Here is a 21,331-nt window from a genome sequence, read left to right as displayed (position 1 = left end):
ATGCTGCCTTTCCTATGGGCTTGAAATCTCTCATATCTTAAACCATCACAGTACAGTATTACTACTCCTAAATAGCAGTATTGCTTTATAAATAACTAGATTTATGTCAGCCCATCTGATTTGGGAGTGCCTTAATATCAAGCCAATTAGGAAATAACAGCCAGAGGGTCTACTTCATGGTTCATTTTGTTCTGATCTCTAAGGAAAAACTATCTAACTATATTATTCAGAGCACTGTCTGAAAACATCTCTCTAACCCTCAAGTCCCCACAGAGGAGAGAATGTTTTAACCAACTTCCTTTAATTTAATGACTGAATCTCTTCATATTTCCTTCAGGCTGACAAAGAATAACTAAGAAATATTATTAGGTGTTTAAAACTTCTGTAGCCATCAGTTGCTACATCTAGTCTGGGGGTGGAATTAGCACAATGTGGCCTCCAAAATGAGTAAGATTCATGTCCCTGTGACATAACCAAATCCCTCACTTAGTCCAAAAGTGGATTTTAGCAAAATTAAAACATAGCTTCAAGCTCTTACAGCTGCATTCTGGGTGTATTGAGAAGAGTGATTTAACCCAATGCTGAGGTTAAATGAGAATGTCCCTCATTCCTCAAACCGGACACAAGGAACCCATTACTTCAAGACTGGAAGAAGGTCCCAGACAAACTCTCAAGCTCTGAAGCAATGTTAATGTTCAGCTGTTCAGCAACTGGCAGAAACTCACCAACCAACTCATTCTTACCTCGGACCAAAACATTTGAAAAAATATCAAAGGCCAGCCCAGAACTTAGAGATCCAGCTCCCAATTTTTTTGTGTCATCACCCTAACAGCAGCCATAATTCTTCATTAGCAGAGTAAATTCCCACTGCTTTTGTTTACAAAGTAACTACATGGCCTGAGGGAGGAGTTAGGCAGCTTAAAGTCATGGTTTAATCTCCTCTGTAATTGCAAACTTATTGCTAATGTCAGACATTTCCTAAAGTGGATAATTTTAAATTAAAAGAATGATATCAATCAAAAGGTATTGCTGTGCAGGAATCTCACAAATCATTCATAGCAATTACCAACCTAGTAGATCTATTTAAAAAAAGAAAAACACCTTGGATGATTTTCCATGAATGTTTGATTTATTTTCAAGTTGGAGTCGTGCAAGCTTAACTAAAGAAATTAAAGAATTTTTCTTGATTTCAAACAATATGTTTTGTATTTTTAAGCAGAAATAGACTGCAAAACACTTGCATGCATTCTGTCTTCCAGGTCTCTAAATCCGAGTCCTTCCAGAAAAAGAAATTCCATTTTAATTCCTTACATTTTCTTTAAGAAATAAGAGTGATTTCATCATGTCCTTGAACACTTGTAACTGTCATGGCTTCAGTTGAATCTGCTGATGGATGTTCGATACTGTGCTGATTTTATGCAAGCTTTAAAACAAAAGTGTTGTCAGGAGCCAAGTATGGGTCCTGAAGTTCAGATTGTAACATTGAGAGGCTTCCTGTTTCTGGTTGCTGCTTTTGGTTTTCAGTGTTGGAGGGTTGGCCTTTTCTTCTGGGCAGGCTGTGGGCTTGGGGGATAAAAGGGTCATTTTATCACTGGCTTCTGCTGCTGCTTCTTCTTCTTTTGTTGCAAAATAGGCTAAGGTAATTGCACATTGTATTATTTCCATTAAACTCCCTATCTCAATCCAGGGCTTTTTGTGTTACTTTCCCTCCCAGTCTGGGGGTAGAGGAGAGAGTAATCTTGCTTCTGAGAGCAGGCTGTCTTAAACCAGGACAGGAATTTATTGTCTAGTTCATTCTCTCCAAGTCCTCAAGACCACACATAAGCCCAAGGGCCACACAACAAGAGGAAAATACACACCTGAACATTTATATCATTATGCTTGAGACAAGTGTTTCACAGGAAAGGTAGGTAGGGAGATCTGTGTTCAGCCAGGCTGAGAATGACAAGCCAGATGAATTCTTCTAATCTTTGGGGCCCTTCTTTGTTCATTTTGCCAGCACCCACGTTACTTTTCTCCTGGCCTGCTCTATCCAATAGCCTCCCAGCAGCCCATGCAGACAGCTTGCAAGAGATACCCCATTGCAGTATATTGCAGAGAGCTTGTACAAATGGCTATCACTAGGTGCTCCCACTGTGAGCCTGCCTACTCCAAACATTGGCAATACTCCTTTCGCCTAACTTCGTATACATATATTATAGATGTGTTTTAGTCGTTCTCATTATGGTCAGAAGGAAAAAGAAGGTAGAATCCAGTTGGGCTATCCTAGGTACCTGCTCTAAGGTAAATCCTAGAAATATCTATTCACTTCAGTAGGACAGAAGCTTAGGGTAACTAATTTATATGCAGATACCCATGCATACCCTAGATCTCTGCAACTAGGCCTAGGGAAACATTTCTGTCTCTGACTACTGCAAACATTTTGGGGGTTTATGGTCTGTATTAAAATTCCCTACAGCAGTCATTATATACACAGAGTTTGTTGGACAAACACACTACATCCTGTTATATTATTATCAACGCTCTTCCTTACAGTGCTTTAAAAAGGTATTGCCCAGGAAATGTAACAGGAAGGAGTAGGAAGCATTATCTTTTTTTCCATTACATAAACAAATGTCTTGGTTTTCATTCTTAAATCAGAATGTTAGAGTTTTTGCAGCACCATCCAGTGAAGCTAGGGAAGCTTTACTCAAATTTTCAGAAACTCCACCCTGTTCCCTATTTATATTTGCGTTTCTTTTTAATCATGATCCCCTTACAGCCTATTTGATGAAAGTCTATGGGCCCAGCAAGCTATTGAAGAATGTGCCTTTGGTGCACACAATAGTTCTTTTTACATTTCTTTCCAAACCACAGAAAATCCCGCAGCTTTTCAAACTGCCAAGCTGAAAATGTGCAGAGCTTTCATCAAGCCTTGCTATTAATGAATTGCCTCCTAGCTAGTGAGCTGTGCCTCTGATCTGTACCTTGTTTTGAAAGAATACACTTTGCAAGGGTAGAACAGATGCCTGTTTTATTGGATGTGAAGGATATTCTCAGATGTAGGCATACCCGTCATCATTCCTATCAGGAAGTGTTGCTGCTGATATTTTTCTATAAGACATCCATACATTCTCAGCTCTGTGCCAGACTGTATGCAAGACTGTATGCAAAATATGCTTTCTGGCCCAAAGATTTTGCTGGCAAACAAAACCCAGTCTGATTCCAAACCAGTTAAGATGACGCTCATCTTTTCCTAGGCTGTTCTGCTTTCAAAAGTTCCCAGTGCCTAAATAGGATTAAACCTGTTTTCTTTTCCTCATCTACTCATTTTAAGTTAAAAAAAAATCTTCTGTATTTTTCACCCAGCTGAGCCAATACGCAGAATTAGAACCTTTTCAAAAAAAAGAAAGAAGAAAATAAATACCCCCTTCAGAACTTTCTTTCTGAATTCTTTCATGTCACCAAGAGCTGTCCAACAGCGGCACCAAAAAATCATAGATTTCCAAATGGAAGCAGTACAGTATCACAGAATCACAGAAACATTGTTGTTGGAAAAGACCCTTAGGATCACCGAGTCCAACCAATGACTCTGCTCTACAAAGTTCACCCTTAAACCATATCCCCAAGTACCACATCCAAATGACCTTTAAACACATCCAGGGTTGGTGACTCAAATGCCTCCCTGGGCAGCACATTCCAATTCCTGACCACTCTTTCCATGAAAAACTTCTTCCTAATGTCCAGTGTAAACCTACCCAGTCGTAGCTTGAGACCATTCCCTCTTGTTCTATCACTAATCACCTGTGAGAAGAGACCAGCACAGGCCTCTCTACAACATCCTTTCAAGTAGTTGCAGAGAGCAATGAGGTCTCCCCTCAGCCTCCTCTTTTTCAAACTGAACAGCCCCAGCTCCTTCAGTCACACTTCGTAAGATTTATTCTCCAGGCCCTTCACCAACTTTGTAGTCTTCCTCTGCACTTGCTCCAGCACCTCCACATCTCTCTTGTATCGAGGTGCCCAAACCTGCTTCTAATAGCACACAAGCACATACTTCATAAAGTCATAGAATAGTAGGGGTTAGAAGGGACTTCTGGATACCAAGTCCAGCTCCCCTGCCAAAGCAGGATCACCTAGGGCAAGCCACACAGAAAGACAGAGGTGGACTGCCCGCACTGTGGCTCCACAGGTTTCTATATTCTGCACTCTCTACACCTGTTTCTCCTGGTCTCATTAATGTTTCTGCTATTGCATCTTCATTGCTGAGCTTCTGCAAGCTGGAGCACGAAGTGTCTTGGTTTATCTTTATGTCACTTTTAATTACCGTTTCTTTTCCTTCATAACTTCTTTTATGGAATTTCTTCTGGATAACTGCTTTACATAAGGGTAATTCATTTCATGAACTGCAAGGGGAGGAGAAGATTCAAAGATATTGCTCAAAAGAAACAAAGCTGTTCTTGTCATTCTGACAGCCTCTTAGCTAAATAGCATGGGTAGACCCAGAGAATATTGTCTCTCATCTCTCAAGGGACAAATCCAAGCCAGCATAGCTACTACTGTGAAAAAGAGTTGCCAGAATTACCTGTTACAAAGATTGTAGGTTTACTCTCAAAGCTGAAATGTAACTGCAAAAAAGAAAAATTCTCAGAATGACTTACGACATGGCCTGGGAAAATCTTCTATCAATATGCAAATATTACTTTTTTACTTTAAAACATAAAGACCTGTTTTCTTACAATACTATATTCTTCCATATAAGCATTTTATTTTTATAATTATTATACATTTTATTTTCTAAACAAAAATTACTTTTTGGAAGTGCTTCTACAGGATCTAGAATATGTTGATAAACAAACTAAAATGCTTTAGTGATTTTATATGTAATTGGTAGGTATATTAATTGCTGCCATGCAGTGAACTCATTTGTAGACTTTGGCTCACCATATTATAATTTAATACATCGTTGTTTGGCTAAAAGATTTCATCCTCTTTGTTTGAAGGAATGTGATTTATTTTCCTCTATTAGCAGCTACTAAAAATCAATGTTTCAAGCAACAAGCTGTGCTTGACATAAAACATATTGCCCTCCAAAAATCTTTTTGTCAGATTTGTAGTTGGCAATAACCACATAAAGGTGGTACTGAGCTTGAAGATAACTATATGTGAGAGTACCTGCTTTGCTTTCCAGACCTGCCTGCAAAATCCCAGGCAAATACTCTATTTAGATCATAAATATTCCATCAGAACTAAGTTGTTAAATGTGTTACACAGGGGAACTATTTCCTGAAAAACGTTGATGCGCATGAGGTTCAACAAGTCAAAGTGCAAGGTCCTCCATCTGCATCGGGCTATTCCCAGACACAAATAGAAGCTGGGTACAGACTGGGTTAAGAGTAGCTCTGAAGAAAGAGGCTTGGGTATACTGATTGAGGAGAAGCTCACCATGAGCCGGCAGTGCACTCATGCAGCCCAGAAGGCAAATCGCAACCTAGGCTGCATGAAGAGGAGTGTGGCCAGCAGGGCAAGAGAGGTGATTCTGCCCCTTTACTCTGCTGTTGTGAGACCCCACCTCGAATACTGTGTCCAGTTCTGGTGTCCCCATCATAAGAAGGACACAAAAGTGTTGGATGAAGTCCAGAGGAGGACCACAAAAATGATCCAATGACTGGCACAGCTCGGGGAGCTGGGGTGCATCAACCTAGAGAAGAGAAGACTCAAGGGGGATGTTGGAGCTTCCTTCCAATACCTGAAGGGATCCTAAAGAAAGGCTGGAGAAAAACTTTTCATAAGGGTGTCTAGCAATAGGACAAGAGAGAATGGTTTTAAGATGAGGGAGAGCAGATTTAGACTTGGTCCTAAGAAGTTGTTCTTCGGTATGATGTTGGTGGGAGTAGATCATCTCTAAGGTTCCTTTCAACCTAAGCCATTCTATGATTCTGTGATACTACGGAACTTGCATCGGGGTCCCTGTGCACTTGAAATTGTGCATTTGACAGAAGAGAAGCCATGTGACCAGCTAGCAATTCATCTTGCTTACCTGTGGCTCCACTGGTACCACTACACCTCAGGAGCTAGCCTGTATAACACTGAAGAGAATAAACTGGCTCTTAAAATAAGGCTTCTGTGTTAACAGCTTCTACAATCTGTATAAGCGTTATGCATAATGAAATAAGACACTGGCAATGACAACACAGTATTGAAGAACTGTTAAGTGCTGCATTATGAGTTCACTTTAATGCTGCTTCTGGATGACAGTGCTTGCATGCCTGTGCATGAGGAGGAAGAGGGAGAGAAGGGAAGATGCTTAATATGCTTATGGTTGACCTATATTTTAGCTAGTTGTTATTTCCAAGAGGACTGGCCATTTTGGGGAGAGTTATGCTGCCCTTAATTTTTGTGCTTTCAGAGGTCTTGTTGAGCCACACAGCAATACAACTAGATGCCAATAGTGAAGAAAAAAATATAAAATAATCCTCTGACACATTCCTCACTTACCCAGACCTAGTGTGAAATCCTGCAAACCAAGATTGTACACCACTGAGGTTGACACAGGGGATGTGGTAAAGTGAAGGAGAGGGCAAGGATAAGAACAGGTAGAATCCTGGCTCAAATTGAGAAAAGACTGTAAGAGAGAAAAAAATATCAACCAACCTTGTCCTAAAATAAGAATAAACTTGGGCAAGAAATATGGTCCAAGTCCAGCACATGCAGAGGTGAAGGTTATGCATCTGTTGGGGCTTCCATGCCAAAAAACACTGTCCCTTTTACTAACGTTAGTATGAGTACTTCAGACTAAGGAAGGTAATATTCTGAAGGAGTAAAGGTGGAAGAATTTGGCTTCAGTGCTTTGTAGAAGATAAATAAATCTCCTGCAAGAAATCCAAAGTATCTGGAGGCTGAAATGGAGGAAGATATTACATTCTTATACAATATTGCTCATGCTCAAGCACAGTATGGGCACAGAAGCAGGAAAAGCGATTTATTCCAGCAATGATAGCAGAACCACTTCTGTAACCAAAGACACTGGGGAACGATATCACCTTTATTGTTCATCAATGACCAAAAAAAAAAAACCACAACACTTTTGCTTCCTGTCTATAAAACTGTTCTCCTATGATGTTACAACAAACGTCTAATAAATCACGCAGTAAATGCAATTTCCTCCTACATTTTTAATATTTCTTCACTCTCTGCACAGCCCTCATCTGACAGAAAAACAAAAACTCTCTGGAGCTTACCAGTTGGAAGTGTTACAATATTGATTTCACAGAAGGTCACAGATTCAGTTTGTGCTTTTTTTCATCTATTCCCTAAACAAGATATAGGACCAATGCAGCACATGCTGAGAACCTTTGACCAAACAAGAAATATCAGAAACTGGTAAGGCTGAAGCAAAACAGAATGGATTCAAAACTTTGTGCAACACAGAGAGAAGTGAGAAAGGCATAGTAAGAAATTGTTGAGAACTTTATAGTTACTTCTCCACCATCTTCAAAATGAATCCTCTCTTCCACTGCATTCCAGGCTTTTAGCCTCAAAATTGACCATTTAGATTTCCTTATATCATGGCAGCTGCATTTCACATAATAATGTTGAGTCTCAGTAAGAAGCAGATCATGCTGGAACATAGCAGTCATCTATATCAGGGGAAATACTTGGAAATTTGTTTGTAAAAAATGTAAGGACATTTGTAATCTAACATTTACAAATATATCTCATGCAGCAAAGTGAAAAAGAATTTTATTATCGAGAGGTTTTTCTCTTCTGAGTTCATATATGAGATAGATACAGACCTCTCAACTTACCCATTGACACGGGAATTGGATTCTCTAAGATGTCAGGTGTCTGTGCTCAGCAAAGGGATGGAAAAAAAGTCATCTGCATCTTTGAAAATAACATTCTTTGTTTCTTTCTTTTTCACAGCTCCATTCAACCCTCCCAATGCTGCGGACAATATGGTAAAATTTGATGCCTATGGAGACGGGATAGGACGATACAACGTGTTCAATTTCCAGTACACTGGAGGCAGATACTCTTATGTGAAGGTTGGTCAATGGGCTGAAACCTTGTCACTTGAGGTTGACTCTATCCATTGGTCCAGGAGCTCCATCCCTGTCTCCCAGTGCAGTGACCCCTGTGCTCCTAATGAGATGAAGAATATGCAACCAGGAGATGTCTGCTGTTGGATTTGTATTCCCTGTGAAACCTATGAGTACCTAGCTGATGAATTCACTTGTGCAGACTGTGGACCCGGAAAATGGCCCACAGCTGACCTGACTGGCTGTTATGACCTACCAGAAGACTACATCAAGTGGGAAGATGCTTGGGCAATAGGTCCTGTTACAATCGCATGCCTGGGCTTTATTTGCACTTTTATGGTAATTGCAGTGTTCATCAAGCACAACAACACCCCCTTGGTCAAAGCTTCCGGTCGTGAACTGTGCTACATATTGCTCTTTGGGGTCTTCCTCTCTTACAGCATGACTTTCTTCTTCATAGCCAAGCCTTCTCCAGCTATCTGCACTCTGCGTCGTTTGGGGCTAGGAAGTTCCTTTGCTGTCTGCTACTCTGCCCTTCTGACAAAAACGAACTGCATAGCCAGAATATTTGATGGTGTAAAGAATGGTGCTCAAAGGCCCAAGTTCATCAGTCCCAGTTCTCAGGTCTTCATCTGCCTGAGTCTCATTTTGGTACAGATTGTGGTGGTGTCCGTGTGGCTTATCTTGGAGGCCCCTGGCACCAGGCGGTACACTCTTCCTGAGAAGAGAGAGACTGTCATATTGAAATGCAATGTCAAAGATTCCAGTATGTTAATCTCCTTAACATATGATGTAGTCCTCGTGGTCTTATGCACTGTATACGCCTTCAAAACAAGGAAATGTCCAGAGAACTTCAACGAAGCCAAGTTTATCGGTTTCACAATGTACACAACGTGCATCATTTGGCTGGCCTTTCTCCCCATATTCTATGTGACATCCAGTGACTACAGAGTAAGTCTTTGGCTATCTGTTGCCATAAACTGTGTCCATCACTTTAAGGGACTGCCTTGGTTTTGTCACCTGGATCCCTCGCAAAAAAGCTGTTTCAATGTTAATGTCCAACTAAGCATGTGACCCAATTTTAGCTTATTTTTAAGAAAGTTGATGTCATTCCAACCTGAGCAGGGAAAGGATAAGTAGAGCCAGTCTGACTGCGATAGAAACATCACATAGGGAGTAAGTATTTACACTGGTATATCAGTATGTGAAGTCTTCACAGAAAAACCTCATACATCATGAGCTAGAATAAGTCATCATGAGTTATTTGGTAGAAGTGGGCCTCAAGTTGAAAATCCAACTAACTAGGCTCTTTCCACAAAATAATTTGCCATTTAAACATATTTTCTCCTGAATAACAAAGAATATTAAATCATAGAATGGCTTATGTTGGAAAGGACTTTAGAGATCATCTACTCCAACCTCCCCACCATGGCCAAGGAGGCCTCTCAGCTAGACTCAGCTGCTCAAGGTCTCATCCAATCTGGCCTTGAATACTCTAAAGGGAAGAGGCATCCACAACCTCCCTGGGCAGCCTATTCCAGAGTCCCACCACCCTTGTACTGAAGAACTTCTTCCTAGGACCCAGTCTAAATCTACTCTCCCTCAGCTTAAAACCATTCCCCCTTGTCCTATTGCTAGGCACCCTTATGAAAAGTCCTTCTTCAACCTTCCTGCAGGTTCCCTCCAGGTATTGGAAGGCAGCTCTAAGGTCTCCTCAGCATCTTCTCTAGGATGAATAACCCCAACTTCCTCAGCTTATCTTTATTGCAGAGGTGTTCCAGTCCTTGAATAATCTTTGTGTTCCTCCTCTGGACTCACTCCAGCTGTTCTGTGTCTTTCTTATGATGGGGGCACCAGAAGTGGTCGCAATATTCAAGATAGGATCTCACAGGAGCAGAGTAAAGGGGAAGAACTGCCTTTCTTGACTTGCTGGCCGCAGTCCTCTTCATGCAGCCTAAAATACAATTTGCCTTCTGGGCTGCATGAATGCGCTGCTGGGTCATGTTGATAAGGAATGAGTTTCAAAATTTCCTATGAATTAGGGTTGTTTAAAAAAAAATTCCAACAAATGTTATGCTTGAATACCAAACTTTTTGTTGTTTCTCCACTTTGTAGGGGATAAAACACATATTTCACTGAGAAGAAAATATTGGCCAGCCTTTACCAACAAACTTTAAAAAATATTAATTTTTTTAAACTGTCACATAGTGTTGCAAGCTTCAAGTTCAATAAAATCATATTGTTGGACAGAAGGAAATTGACTTAGGAAAAAATTCAGGTCTGCTCCACTGGAAATCTCACAGTTATTATGATGTGAGAAGTGACTGCTGGAGCTGCCCTTTACAGCATTTTGCAGTGAATTAATTCAACTTTCTGCCCAGAAAAAGGTAGATTACAGAACCAAGAAATCACTGAATGATAGGGGTTGGAAGGGTCCTCTAGAAATCACCAAGTCCAATTCCCCCAATAAAGCAGGTTTGCTTAGAGGAGTTTGCAAAAGAACACATCCAGCACGTTTTTAAAGTCTCCAGAGGACACTCTGCAACCTCTCTGGGCAGCCTGTCCAGTGCTCCAGCATCCTCAAAGGAAAAAAGTTTTTCCTTATGTTTAGGTGGAACTTCCTGTGTTCTCATTTGTGACCATGGCCCCTTGTTCTATCACTGGGCACCATCACTCAAAAGAGGCTGGCACCATCCTCATGATCTCCACCTTTAGATATTTACAAGCATTGATAAGATCCCCTCTCTGTCTTCTTCAGGCTAGAGCCCCAGCTATCTCAGATTCTGCTCCTCAGAGAAATGCTCCATTCCCCTGATTATCTTTGTAGCCCTCTGTTACGCTCTCTCCAGTAGTTCCCTGTCTCTCTTGAACTGGGGAGCCCAGAACTGGACACAATATTCCAGATAGAGTCTCACTGGGGCAGAGATGAGGTGGAGGAGAACATCCTTTGATTACCTCTAGTTTAGGGTGGTATTATTACCAGTAGTAATAATATCATGTAAATCTATGGAGCTAAAAATGCTTTTATCATGATTGCCCTGGAGCAGTATATTTAGCACTATTTTTCTGATCTTAGGAAAGGTGTTAAAAACCTCAAGAAAACAAGGACAGATAACAAACAACGTAGCAAGGCATGCAGAGTGACAGTAAAAGATCTAAATATATTTAGTCTAGACAAGAGTAAACCCAGGGAGACATGATCACAGACTATAAATAATTCCAAGGCAACAAAAACAGAGAAGGGGATTATTGAGTCTCGGGAGAAATTAGAATGGCGAGTAATGGATTGAAGCTAATGAAGTAAAAGTTTAGGGAGTGCACTAGGGAACAGCTCCTGACACCCAAAGTAATCATGAAGATAGACACAGAAGGAGGGTAATATCAGTGCAGACAGTCACGAGTGGGCAATGCAGACACTAATGGTCAAGAAGAGCGTGAGTTGATTGTTCAAGCAGCATTTTTTCAGCCTTACCTCCTGAGTAGGATATTCAAAACCACCTGTAGGCATTTAATATAAATGCAGGGTTCCAAATAAGCCAACTTGAGTGCCAGCAAATAGACAGAAAATGCGTTTAACACTTTTTTTACATACTTTTATGACACATCAGGAGGTTTTTTAAAAACCCGTTGTAGATGTCAACGCTTATGAGATTCCATTGAAAAGCTCATATTTCATTTCCATGCAATGTTACATGTTGACTCTGAAGCAATCTGTGCCATCCCAGTGTAGACCAATACTAGCAGCATCACCAATAATCACCCCTAGAAACATAACAATAGAAATGAAAAAAAATGCATGTTGACTAGCTTGAGATGATATTAGCACAAACACCACTTAGGACTCATGCTTCTCAGAGAAAAGGGAGAGCTCCTGGAAACATATCCAGAGATTTGGTCTTGATCTCATTGTATTAGTTAAACATATTTTTAAAAATTTTTAAAAATGTAGTTCAGGATAGTATACATCCCCACCAATACTGAAGCAGAAATGGCCTTGTATGATCCCCTGTATGAGGTGCCAGACAGCATGGTAGATGTGCTGGAATGGCATATTACTGTAGAATCACAGAATCATAGGGGCCCTAGGCATCCTGCAACCCCAAAGCTGCAAAGCAGCAGCCTCCCTCAGGAGCTCAGTCTAGGTCAATCCTGAGAAGGATAGTAGACACTGACATTGTGCCCTGTGGCACCCACCTTGCTCTTCACACAAATACAGCCTTCAGCAAATTTTCTGTTCTACCCTCTTCTGTGCACATTTTTTTCAGTGCTGCTGAACCTGTTAGCTGCCCAGCATTTCCAGAAGGCTTTTCTCAGCACCTGCAACAATAACAAACTTCATCTAACCAAGAATCAGCTCAGACAAAAGCTCCAAGCCAGTCAAGAACTGCTGACAGAAATCCTTAGGAGTTGATGGAGGTTGTTAGAAGTCAGTATCCTGCAGCAATCCTCTTTCAGCAGCCATAAACCACCCTGACATTCCTTGAAATATTCCCAAGACTCCTTCAGTAATCCCAGAAGTTGTTGCCAGAAGGTCTAGAAGATCCCAAAGGAGAGGCCAGAAGCTGCTTGGGTGGTTCTCTTTTATCAGTATTGTCAAAAAAGATAGATTTTTTCTGATGCCGCTCATTTTCATGCACAGATTCACTCTGATTTCAAAATAAAAAATAAATGAAACCTGATATGCCTAAATAAGCAAACATAAGATAAATTCAAAGCAGCCTTAATATCTAGCATATTTCTAGGCAATTTCAATCTGAGTGCTGAGTGAAAAAAAAAATTAAGAAAAACTGCAATAACACAGGAGGGGGAAAGCCTGAATATTAAACTGGTTATAATGAAATCAGATATCAGAAGTTTCTCCCTGAATTTTCTTTAGGGGTAATTCTGTCTAAAGGAGCTCACTGTAGTCATTCCTGCCTGGTCTAGCATGTTTGCTTCCATTCTGCCAGCACACTGGTGTCCATGAGCATGGGTTACACAGCAAACCACTGTAGTGACCTGGGTTAAAAGGAACCTGGAGGCATGGAGCCATTTTTAACCCAAATAATTTTATTGATTGAATGTATAATTATGTCAGCACAGCTGAGCTGCTCAGGGAGGCACAAACTGTAGCAGAGCAGGGTAGGGAGGAGGGCATTGTTAGTGAGGAGAACTCACCTTGAAACTGCTGCCTTCATTTATTCTTGTTTTATAAGAAAACTCCCAGTCCTGTTTTATTTGGGCAGTGCTGAATTCCATACCTACCCTGAACTGACTGCAGAGCCCTGTGGATGAAATGCTGAGAAATGCAGGAGAAAGTGCAGCTGGAAACAACTAAGGTGCTCCTTTCTCATGCTGTCTCCATAGGGTCTTCTGTGTTCACTCACCCTGTGAAAGTTAAGCACCTTTCCATGATGCTTGTCACATCTACCCTCAGTAGAGTGATTATTATATGATCACATTAATTATACTCACTGCTGACAAAGCACTTGGTGCTCATTATATATAGAAAGCAACAAAGTGCATTCCCTACTCTATTCTTCAATTTGCACCAATTATTTCTGACAAAGAGATATGAGAAGCAATCCCGTGGAAGAAGGCTAACCTCCAAGGACTACAAGAGTTTAACTAAGAAAAAATGAGCCATGGATGTATAATAATCCAAATTAAGCAGTAGAGTTTAAAGCAGTTTAATTCAACATCTTAATTAAAGAATCTGCTTGGAAGAAAGGAATATAAACTGAAAATGAGGCAGTGAACTGGTACCCAGTTCTGTTCATACAAATGAACAGAAAGGAAGATAGTGACAGCAAGTTGCACTAACAAAAGGCCCAAGGCAACTACTCTAAAATCCAGCAGGCTTACAAATTATTCATTTCTGTGCCCAAAAACTTATGTCTCAAAGTCAGGGCACCTTTCAGGCCAAGTCTCACAAGTGTCACCAGCTCTTATCTTTACTCAAAATCACAGTTACATTCATGCAAAGGATTGCTCAGGTTCTCTTACCAGGATTGAGGCTGGGGACTAAACTGATTTTTCAAATGGAAGCTTTGCATGAGGCATCAATTGTAAACTCACATAAAGTACAAGCTGGTTTCCACTGCAGACATCTTCTCTCATATATTACATGAGAGGCATTATAAAGGATTTTCTGATTAATTTAGAAATCAATAGCATGAGAGATGAGGAAGAGTAGAACTATACTTTCTGTACTAAACTTAAGAGCACAGTCAATCTGCCCTGATAGGCAGAGACAGGCCACCACCAGCACCACGCACCTCACTGATATGATCCTAGGGTTGTTAAAGACAAGGATGAGATTGGTGTTCACCAGCCTGTACCAGTGCAAATCCCTAGAGCTCTGACTCCTGCTGTGGTATGATAATGTTTCTAATATTCTGCATTTTCAGAGCTTCCCATTCTGAAACACTGCACTTTGCACCCACTTTCTCCTAGGTGCAAACCACCACCATGTGCATCTCTGTGAGTCTGAGCGGCTTCGTTGTGCTGGGCTGCTTGTTCGCACCCAAGGTGCACATCATCCTCTTCCAGCCCCAGAAGAATGTGGTCACCCACAGACTCCATCTCAACAGGTTCAGCGTCAGTGGGACGGGGACCAATTACTCCCAGTGTAAGTAACAAAACTGCGGTGAGTTATGTGGGTTTTGCCAGCAACAGAAATACTTTGATAGACCGGACTGTGTACCTTGTAGAAATGTCACTTCATTTGTGTCTGGAGAGAAAAACCCATCCTCTTCCCATGGGAAACAGCTCAGAGCCCACTCTGAAGGTCACTGAAGTCATCAGAAAGCTTTCAGCAAGCTCCAACTCCAACCCACTGCACAAACCAAGTAAAGCCTGTCACTCGCTGTCACTCTTACAGCAGTGACAGAAACAGATTGCCCTGGTGTGTTCTTGTCAAAATGACACGCTGACAGGACCTGGGCCACAATGCAGCACAGCCTCAATGGCTCTTACCACCTCCATTATAAAGAAAGGCTCCAAGTCTGCAGCAAATGCATGCAATGGATGCCAAAACCTTTATCTGTATGCAAAGCTTGAGGCAATACCCTTTTTTAAGTGCCACAGTCAGGAGAAGCAGTAAGTGCTCTGTTGCAAAGACAACTCATCTGCTCTGACTCCCTCCTTTCCCTCACCTTCAGCCTCTTTATCCCAAGCAGATTCATGTCTGCGATCTTGTTTCAAGGCTTTGGTCCCCTTCTGGATAAATTGATCAGAGATTTTGGGGGGTTTAAATTTTTTTACAACAACTATTATTATTATTATTATTATTATTATTATTATTATTATTATTATTACTATTATTACTATTATTACTATTATTACTATTATTACTATTATTATTATTATTTCACCTGTATGTTTGCTGGTTTTTTTTCCCTTGCCAAGGATGGCAGCACACAGAATCCTGTTCACAGAGCTCTGTGAAAAGCATATCTAACCTAAGGTTATTTAGTAATATAAGGTAATTGAAAGGGCACTCTACAACTATACAGAAGCAAGGAATAAGTAACAGAGGAAAGGGGGCACGTAGGGCACAGCTTGTCAGCAAGTTCACAATAACTTAGCTTCAGTTTTTTGAGTATCACCTACATTTCAAAATTGTCTGGAGACCTTTGGCACTTCAGTTTTCAGAGAGAACATGAAAGGAGCTTGAAACCCTGCTCTATGTGTGTCTCATTGTCAGGGATTAGGAGGAAAAGCGATACCAGCCATCTCTGGTTCTCCCACCACAAATTCTACTGTGCAGGATCTCTTAAGAAAAGGGCATCCATGTGGCTGTACTCATCTCTAATCTCATCAGAGTCAGGACTGCATGCAGCCCTGACAACAGAAAATATCTCCTTGTTGTTATGGAAAACTTAAACTAAGAGAGATGAGATGGTCCTAAGCATCCAAAGTGCTGAGATCTCCCAAAAGGGCTGGATTTGCAAAATCAGTGAATTCCCAGTAATCTTTAGAAGCTGGGTCCCTTGATGAAATGGTAAGTCCCATAAGAGTATTTTCAATCCTTGTGAATTTTCTATAACTGGTCTTTCCAATTTTTTTTTAATTCTTTCATAATATGGAATAAGCTTAATCAGAAACTGTTTTGATTAATGGAGACTTTTGTACAGGATTGCATTTCCAATTTGGATCTCTTTATAATAATGGCTAGGTAATACCTGTGTGTGCACAAGCATTCATGCAACAGAAAGGAATCCTTAAAAGCCTACTTCTTCAGGTTTGTGAGTAGCTTTAAGACATTCAATAAGGCATAAAAATCCAAACTTACAATCTCTTGCTACTTCATTGTTTAGAGAGGTGGCTGCAGTCATTTACTTTTACAACTTACATCTAGCTGAATAAGGGCTGCTTGTCCTTGCCAGTCCTCTTGGGCAATGGCAAAACATGGGCCTAGGAGTAGGACTACAATGTCCACAACATAGCATGGGGCAAACCCTGTGGTTTCCATTTAGAACAATTATTTGGGAAAATAACACTTAGAATTCACTATCACAAGACCAACATTTTTAGAAAAGAAACTTTTCCTTTACTGTGTTCCAGTTACTTTGAAAATTATTTTAAGTACATTTTCTTCTTCTTTTTTTTTTTCCCCCTTAACTGTTTAGTCATTTACAAACCTCCAAAAAGACTGTCATCCAAACTGATTTGAATCCATGTCTAAAATATTCTTCTCATCAGTCCTGGGGCTGTTAACTTGGTTTTATTTTGCTCTTGATAGTGTTTTCATCAGTCAGAAACTGCTTAATGTGAAACTGATTAAAATTAGCTCCAGGATATTCTAGTAATAACAATATCCAAAATTCAAGTTCTTGTTCATTATCAGAGCTTTAGAGGACAGGAGTACTCAAGCTGCTCAAATAGGCAGTATGTTTCCTGTCCCATGAATTCACAGCTACATTGCATCTCAGGGCTGCCACCACCTCTTCATTCCATCAGTCATTAATGACATGAGCATAGGGGGTCATGAAGAGCAAGTGACTCTCAGTTTCTAACACAGTTCCTTGAACCATGAAAATGCATCAAACACCATGAGAAAAGGTAAGTGACACACAGAATGCTCTTGGGTAACGTCAAGTTTCATCTCTAAATGTGTACCACAGTTATATCCCTGCACTGAGCAGTGAAGGGAGGACCTAAGTCAACGGTCAGCTTCATAAGCTGCAGCGTGATGGTGGTCACGAAAGCTGGACTGAGCACCTCATGTGGCCATCTGAATACAGCTCCTTTTCTCTGCTACATGCTCTGCAGAAAGCAAGCAGAGGTGAATACTTGACTGCTAAGCAAGGAAACTTGTTTTAAAGGCACCAAGCTTTGATCATTTTGACAGCTGAAGTCTGGAATACACAAGAACATAGATTTAAGCTGAAGAGAGGTGGGATTCAGGCCTACCTAGATACATGGCATATTTTAAAACTTATGTATCCATTTTTGTGAGTTTTTTTTAAATCTAAAATTTCATGTTTACATAATGCTGTATAAGTTCTGCTTCCCTTGCAGTGTTTTCCCCAGCAGGACATTCCTTAGTTTTCCTGGGCTTGCTAGAGATGTTCCCATAAAGCAGGAGGTCAGCACTCATAAAACTTACCAGAGAGTTCAGGATTGCTTTAAGTACCTACATGATTCGGGCCGAGTCTTTTCTTTTTACACCCAGAAGTTGTCGTTCATCCAAGTTATGTCCACATGGAGAGTTGCACACTGGGTCAAGCTCCTCCAGGTGTTCTCCACAGGGGCATATAAATAATTGAAGCCACCTCTCATAGCCAGGCTGGTAAATTTTCTCTCTCAGAATTTATTTTTCCAGACGGTGTTACAAACTACCCTTACTATATGGCTTTTATCATGACTAATCCACAGTTGCCCAACTGTGAGCATGAGTAGAGGCAGACAGAAAGCAAGTTTGAACCTGCTTGGTTTTCACTATGTAGGCATACTGCAAAGTTCCCTCAGCAATGCTGGGCTCTTGCATTTCACCTCTGCTCTTTTGCCTTGCATTATGAAAGCATAATAAGGAACTGCCAGAAAAGAGGAGATCAAAAGCATGAATTGCAGTCAAATCAAGACTTCTGGTCATGTCACACATGTTTTCTTGGCCTCACCACAAGGTAAAATGGAGGTGAAGTGTCTCTAGCAGATCCAGCAGTATTTCAGGAAACCCCTTGGCTATTGCTGTAAGACACAATGTGAAACTCAGAACCCTACAAGGCCAGCAATTAACATTGCTGAGGTCTGTAAGGAAAAGTAAGATCATCTGTTCAGTCTCAGAGAGAGCTGGACACTCACTGTGAACACTACTACATCTAGCAGAGTTACTAACTCTCTCCCAGCACTACAAGAGAGGTATGTGCTCTGGAGTAAGCCTGGGAACTCAAAAGGCAAGCCCACTCATTTCTCACCTGCCACCATATTTCTCTGACCGGCTCTGATCACCTCCTGACTCAGTTACTATAGTATCTGACCTATGTATGCTCTTCAGTGTGTTGGATTTAAAAAAACACCCTGAAGCTAGAAAAGTTCTTGGTGAGTGACTGATGTTCACAGGAACAAAATGCTTTTGCCTGTAGTCATACTTCAGTGGAACACAAATTTGAACCAGGTCTCCTAAGCAGTATTGATTTTTCTATTTGCCAGCAATAAGTAGAAACAAAAATAGCAACAATAATAAAATTTTCAGGTCAATGTATTGCCATAGTATATCTAGTTAAAAGCTGAATATAAACCTGATGGTTCAGTTTCACAAAATCGTAAACATGATGCCCTGTGCCCTTTTACCAACAAATGGCTCTTTTCATATATTTTACCCATAATAAATATGAGAAATCAAACTCCATCAACCTAAACTCAGAGCAGGGTCTCATTCTCGGCTCTCCTGTTTATCAGCAATATGTTCTGCCTTCTGTAGCAGGTTAGTCCAGTAAGTGCCTCTGAATTTCTCTTGTTAAAGCAGTTCTGTTTTCCATTTCTATTTATTCAGTGAATGAAATAATTAGAAATAGTAGCAAAAAGAATTATTTGTTGTATAAATGATGCTGATAGCCTTTGAAAAACCAGTCTACAACTAATAGTGTAGCCAGCACCAGTTTTGGAAGATTGAGCATGCCCTTGTCAGCTGCATAAATTGCTTTTTACATTGGATGATTGAGTTTACTAAGTCATTGCTTGCCATGTGTTTTCTTTGATGAAGGCATCACATTTCTCTGGGTCACTGTTATTATTAACCTAATGTATCTTTCAAAAAACAGCTTTATGGTGCTGGGAGCAGAGATATCACAAGGAGTATCTGAAAACAAATTCCTGATGCCCAATGTCTTAACAAAGATGGACAAACCAGCTGACTTTTAAATTAAAATCCACAAGGCTTAGCAGAATGATAATATATCCTACAGTCAAAATTCAAATAGAAACAGATTCCTATGCTCAGATTCAATCATTTAGAAAGAGATTCCTGTATTCAGATTCAATTGTCATTGAAGCAATGAAAGCCTGTTGTATAAAATATTAGGCAATGCAGATAAGCATATCAGAATGTGGTCCTCACCTCTGGATGCATGCTCAGTTCTGATCCAGAGCTCCTAGAAATTAAGTGGTTTATGGCCAGAAAATATTCTCAGATAAGTTTACAAATAATCATGTTTTAAAATTCAGTTATTAAAAAATTTCTTCACTCTATCCAGCATGTACTTAGATTTTTTTTTTTTTTTAAGTAGATCACAATACATCCCTAACCTGCAGAAGTAGATTCTCTTCTGGATTTAAAAATGCAGAGTTTTTATTTCAGGAATGTGCATTCCAATTATGTGAAAGTTCAAAGGATCAACCCTTAGCAGTTCTTGCAACACAAAAAAAAATCCAAAGGTGCACTTTTTATTCTACAGGGCTATTTACCTATATTAACCCACACTACCATGCAAAGTGCTATAAACTGAGACCCAGTGGCACAGAATCACCAGAAAATATATGGTATATATTTTGTTCAGACACTTCTTAGAGAAGCTCAGTCACTTTAAGCGCCATCAATGGCCAGCAAAGAGTAACCAAGTTCCTCCAGAGGATACTTCAGCCTCAGATCTGAATTGCTTTCTGGAGGTACAAGCAATACCTCCACCAGTTTCACTGCTAACAGTCACCTTACAGTGTCCTTTCATTTGGCATCTAGATTAAACTGGGTGAGATGGTCCAGACCAATACAAATTCCAGTTCTGTGTGTTGTAAGTTTTTTGTCACTCTAAAGTCACTGATTTTCCCCTCTCTTTCTCTTTCAGCATCTGCCAGTATGTATGTACCGACAGTCTGCAATGGAAGGGAAGTTCTGGACTCCACCACTTCATCTCTGTGATTGTGACTTGCAGTTTGGTTCTTGAGTTTTTAGACTGTTAGGCAAAATTTTGCACATGTTGTGCACTCCAGAAAACATGAGAAAACAAAAGAAATCAAAGGAAAACTAGTACCTTTTTTTAGAAACAGTGTAATAAATTATTTTTCAGGATTGTACAGTATATAGTGATGTTCTGGAAATTTTTAGACTGATTTTAGCCCTTCTGTTGTTAATGGTTGGAAGAGACATGTAAATAACCATGGTTCACAATGTGCATAGTCCTGCAGTACAGGAGTGATTTGTTGCAAGCACAGTTGCAATGTTAGGTGACTTCTTTCCTACGAAATTTTTTTGTAGCTCCTTGTTGTAATTAACTTAGACTTCATTTCTATGTTGTATATTACAGTTACCTTACGTGTAACAGATTGAGATTGGTTTTCTCAGCACAAAACAGCAGTATTAATGTAAAGGCACCAATAATAAAAAGATAAAAGTTTTTCAGCATGGTTTCATTTTTGTTTCTTCCTCCCTCAAGAGCATTGCATTTCTCTAGATACCAGGACAGGACATGGCATCCTGGCTTGTATTAGAAACACGGTGGCCAGCAGGAACAGGGAAGTGATCAGCCCCCAGGCCACACCTCGAGTATTGTGTTCAGTTCTGGGCCCCTCACTATAGAAAAGACATTGAGGTGAGAAAAGACATTGAGGTGCTGGAGCTTGTCCAGAGAAGGGCAATGAGGCTTGTAAAAGGGCTGGAGCACATGACCTGTGAGGAGTGTCTGAGGGAGGTGGGATTGTTCAGTCTGGAGAAGAGGAGGCTGAGGGGAGACCTCACTGCTCTTTACAACTACCTGAAGGGAGGTTGGAGCAAGGAGGGGAAGAGACTCTTCCCCTTGGTGGAAAGCAAAAGGACCAGAGGAAAAGGTTACAAGCTGCACCAGGGGAGGTTTAGGCTGGATATTAGGAAATATTTCTTCACTGAAAGGGTTATC

General features: G+C 40.5%; 1 protein-coding gene across 2 annotated transcripts in view; it reads left to right on the top strand.

Annotated features, from left to right (window-relative positions):
• The window catches only part of GRM3 (glutamate metabotropic receptor 3), a 45,625-nt gene extending 25,226 nt beyond the window's left edge, over positions 1–20,399 (top strand). Inside the window, exons 3-5 of one of the 2 annotated variants that reach the window (XM_054399337.1) lie at positions 7,903–8,969; positions 14,454–14,628; positions 20,285–20,358. In XM_054399337.1, the coding sequence (XP_054255312.1) occupies positions 7,903–8,969; positions 14,454–14,628; positions 20,285–20,358 (1,316 nt within the window). Of the gene's footprint in view, positions 1–7,902; positions 8,970–14,453; positions 14,629–20,284 lie in introns of both variants that reach the window. The other variant, XM_054399338.1, reaches the window with a different exon arrangement.
• Positions 20,400–21,331: the final 932 nt, after the last annotated feature.

The sequence above is a fragment of the Indicator indicator genome, chromosome 3 (assembly GCF_027791375.1).
Source record: "Indicator indicator isolate 239-I01 chromosome 3, UM_Iind_1.1, whole genome shotgun sequence".
NCBI classification, from domain to species: Eukaryota; Metazoa; Chordata; class Aves; order Piciformes; family Indicatoridae; genus Indicator; species Indicator indicator.
The sequence above is the reverse complement of the archived record's forward strand: the minus strand, read 5'-3'. Positions and strand labels throughout refer to the sequence as shown.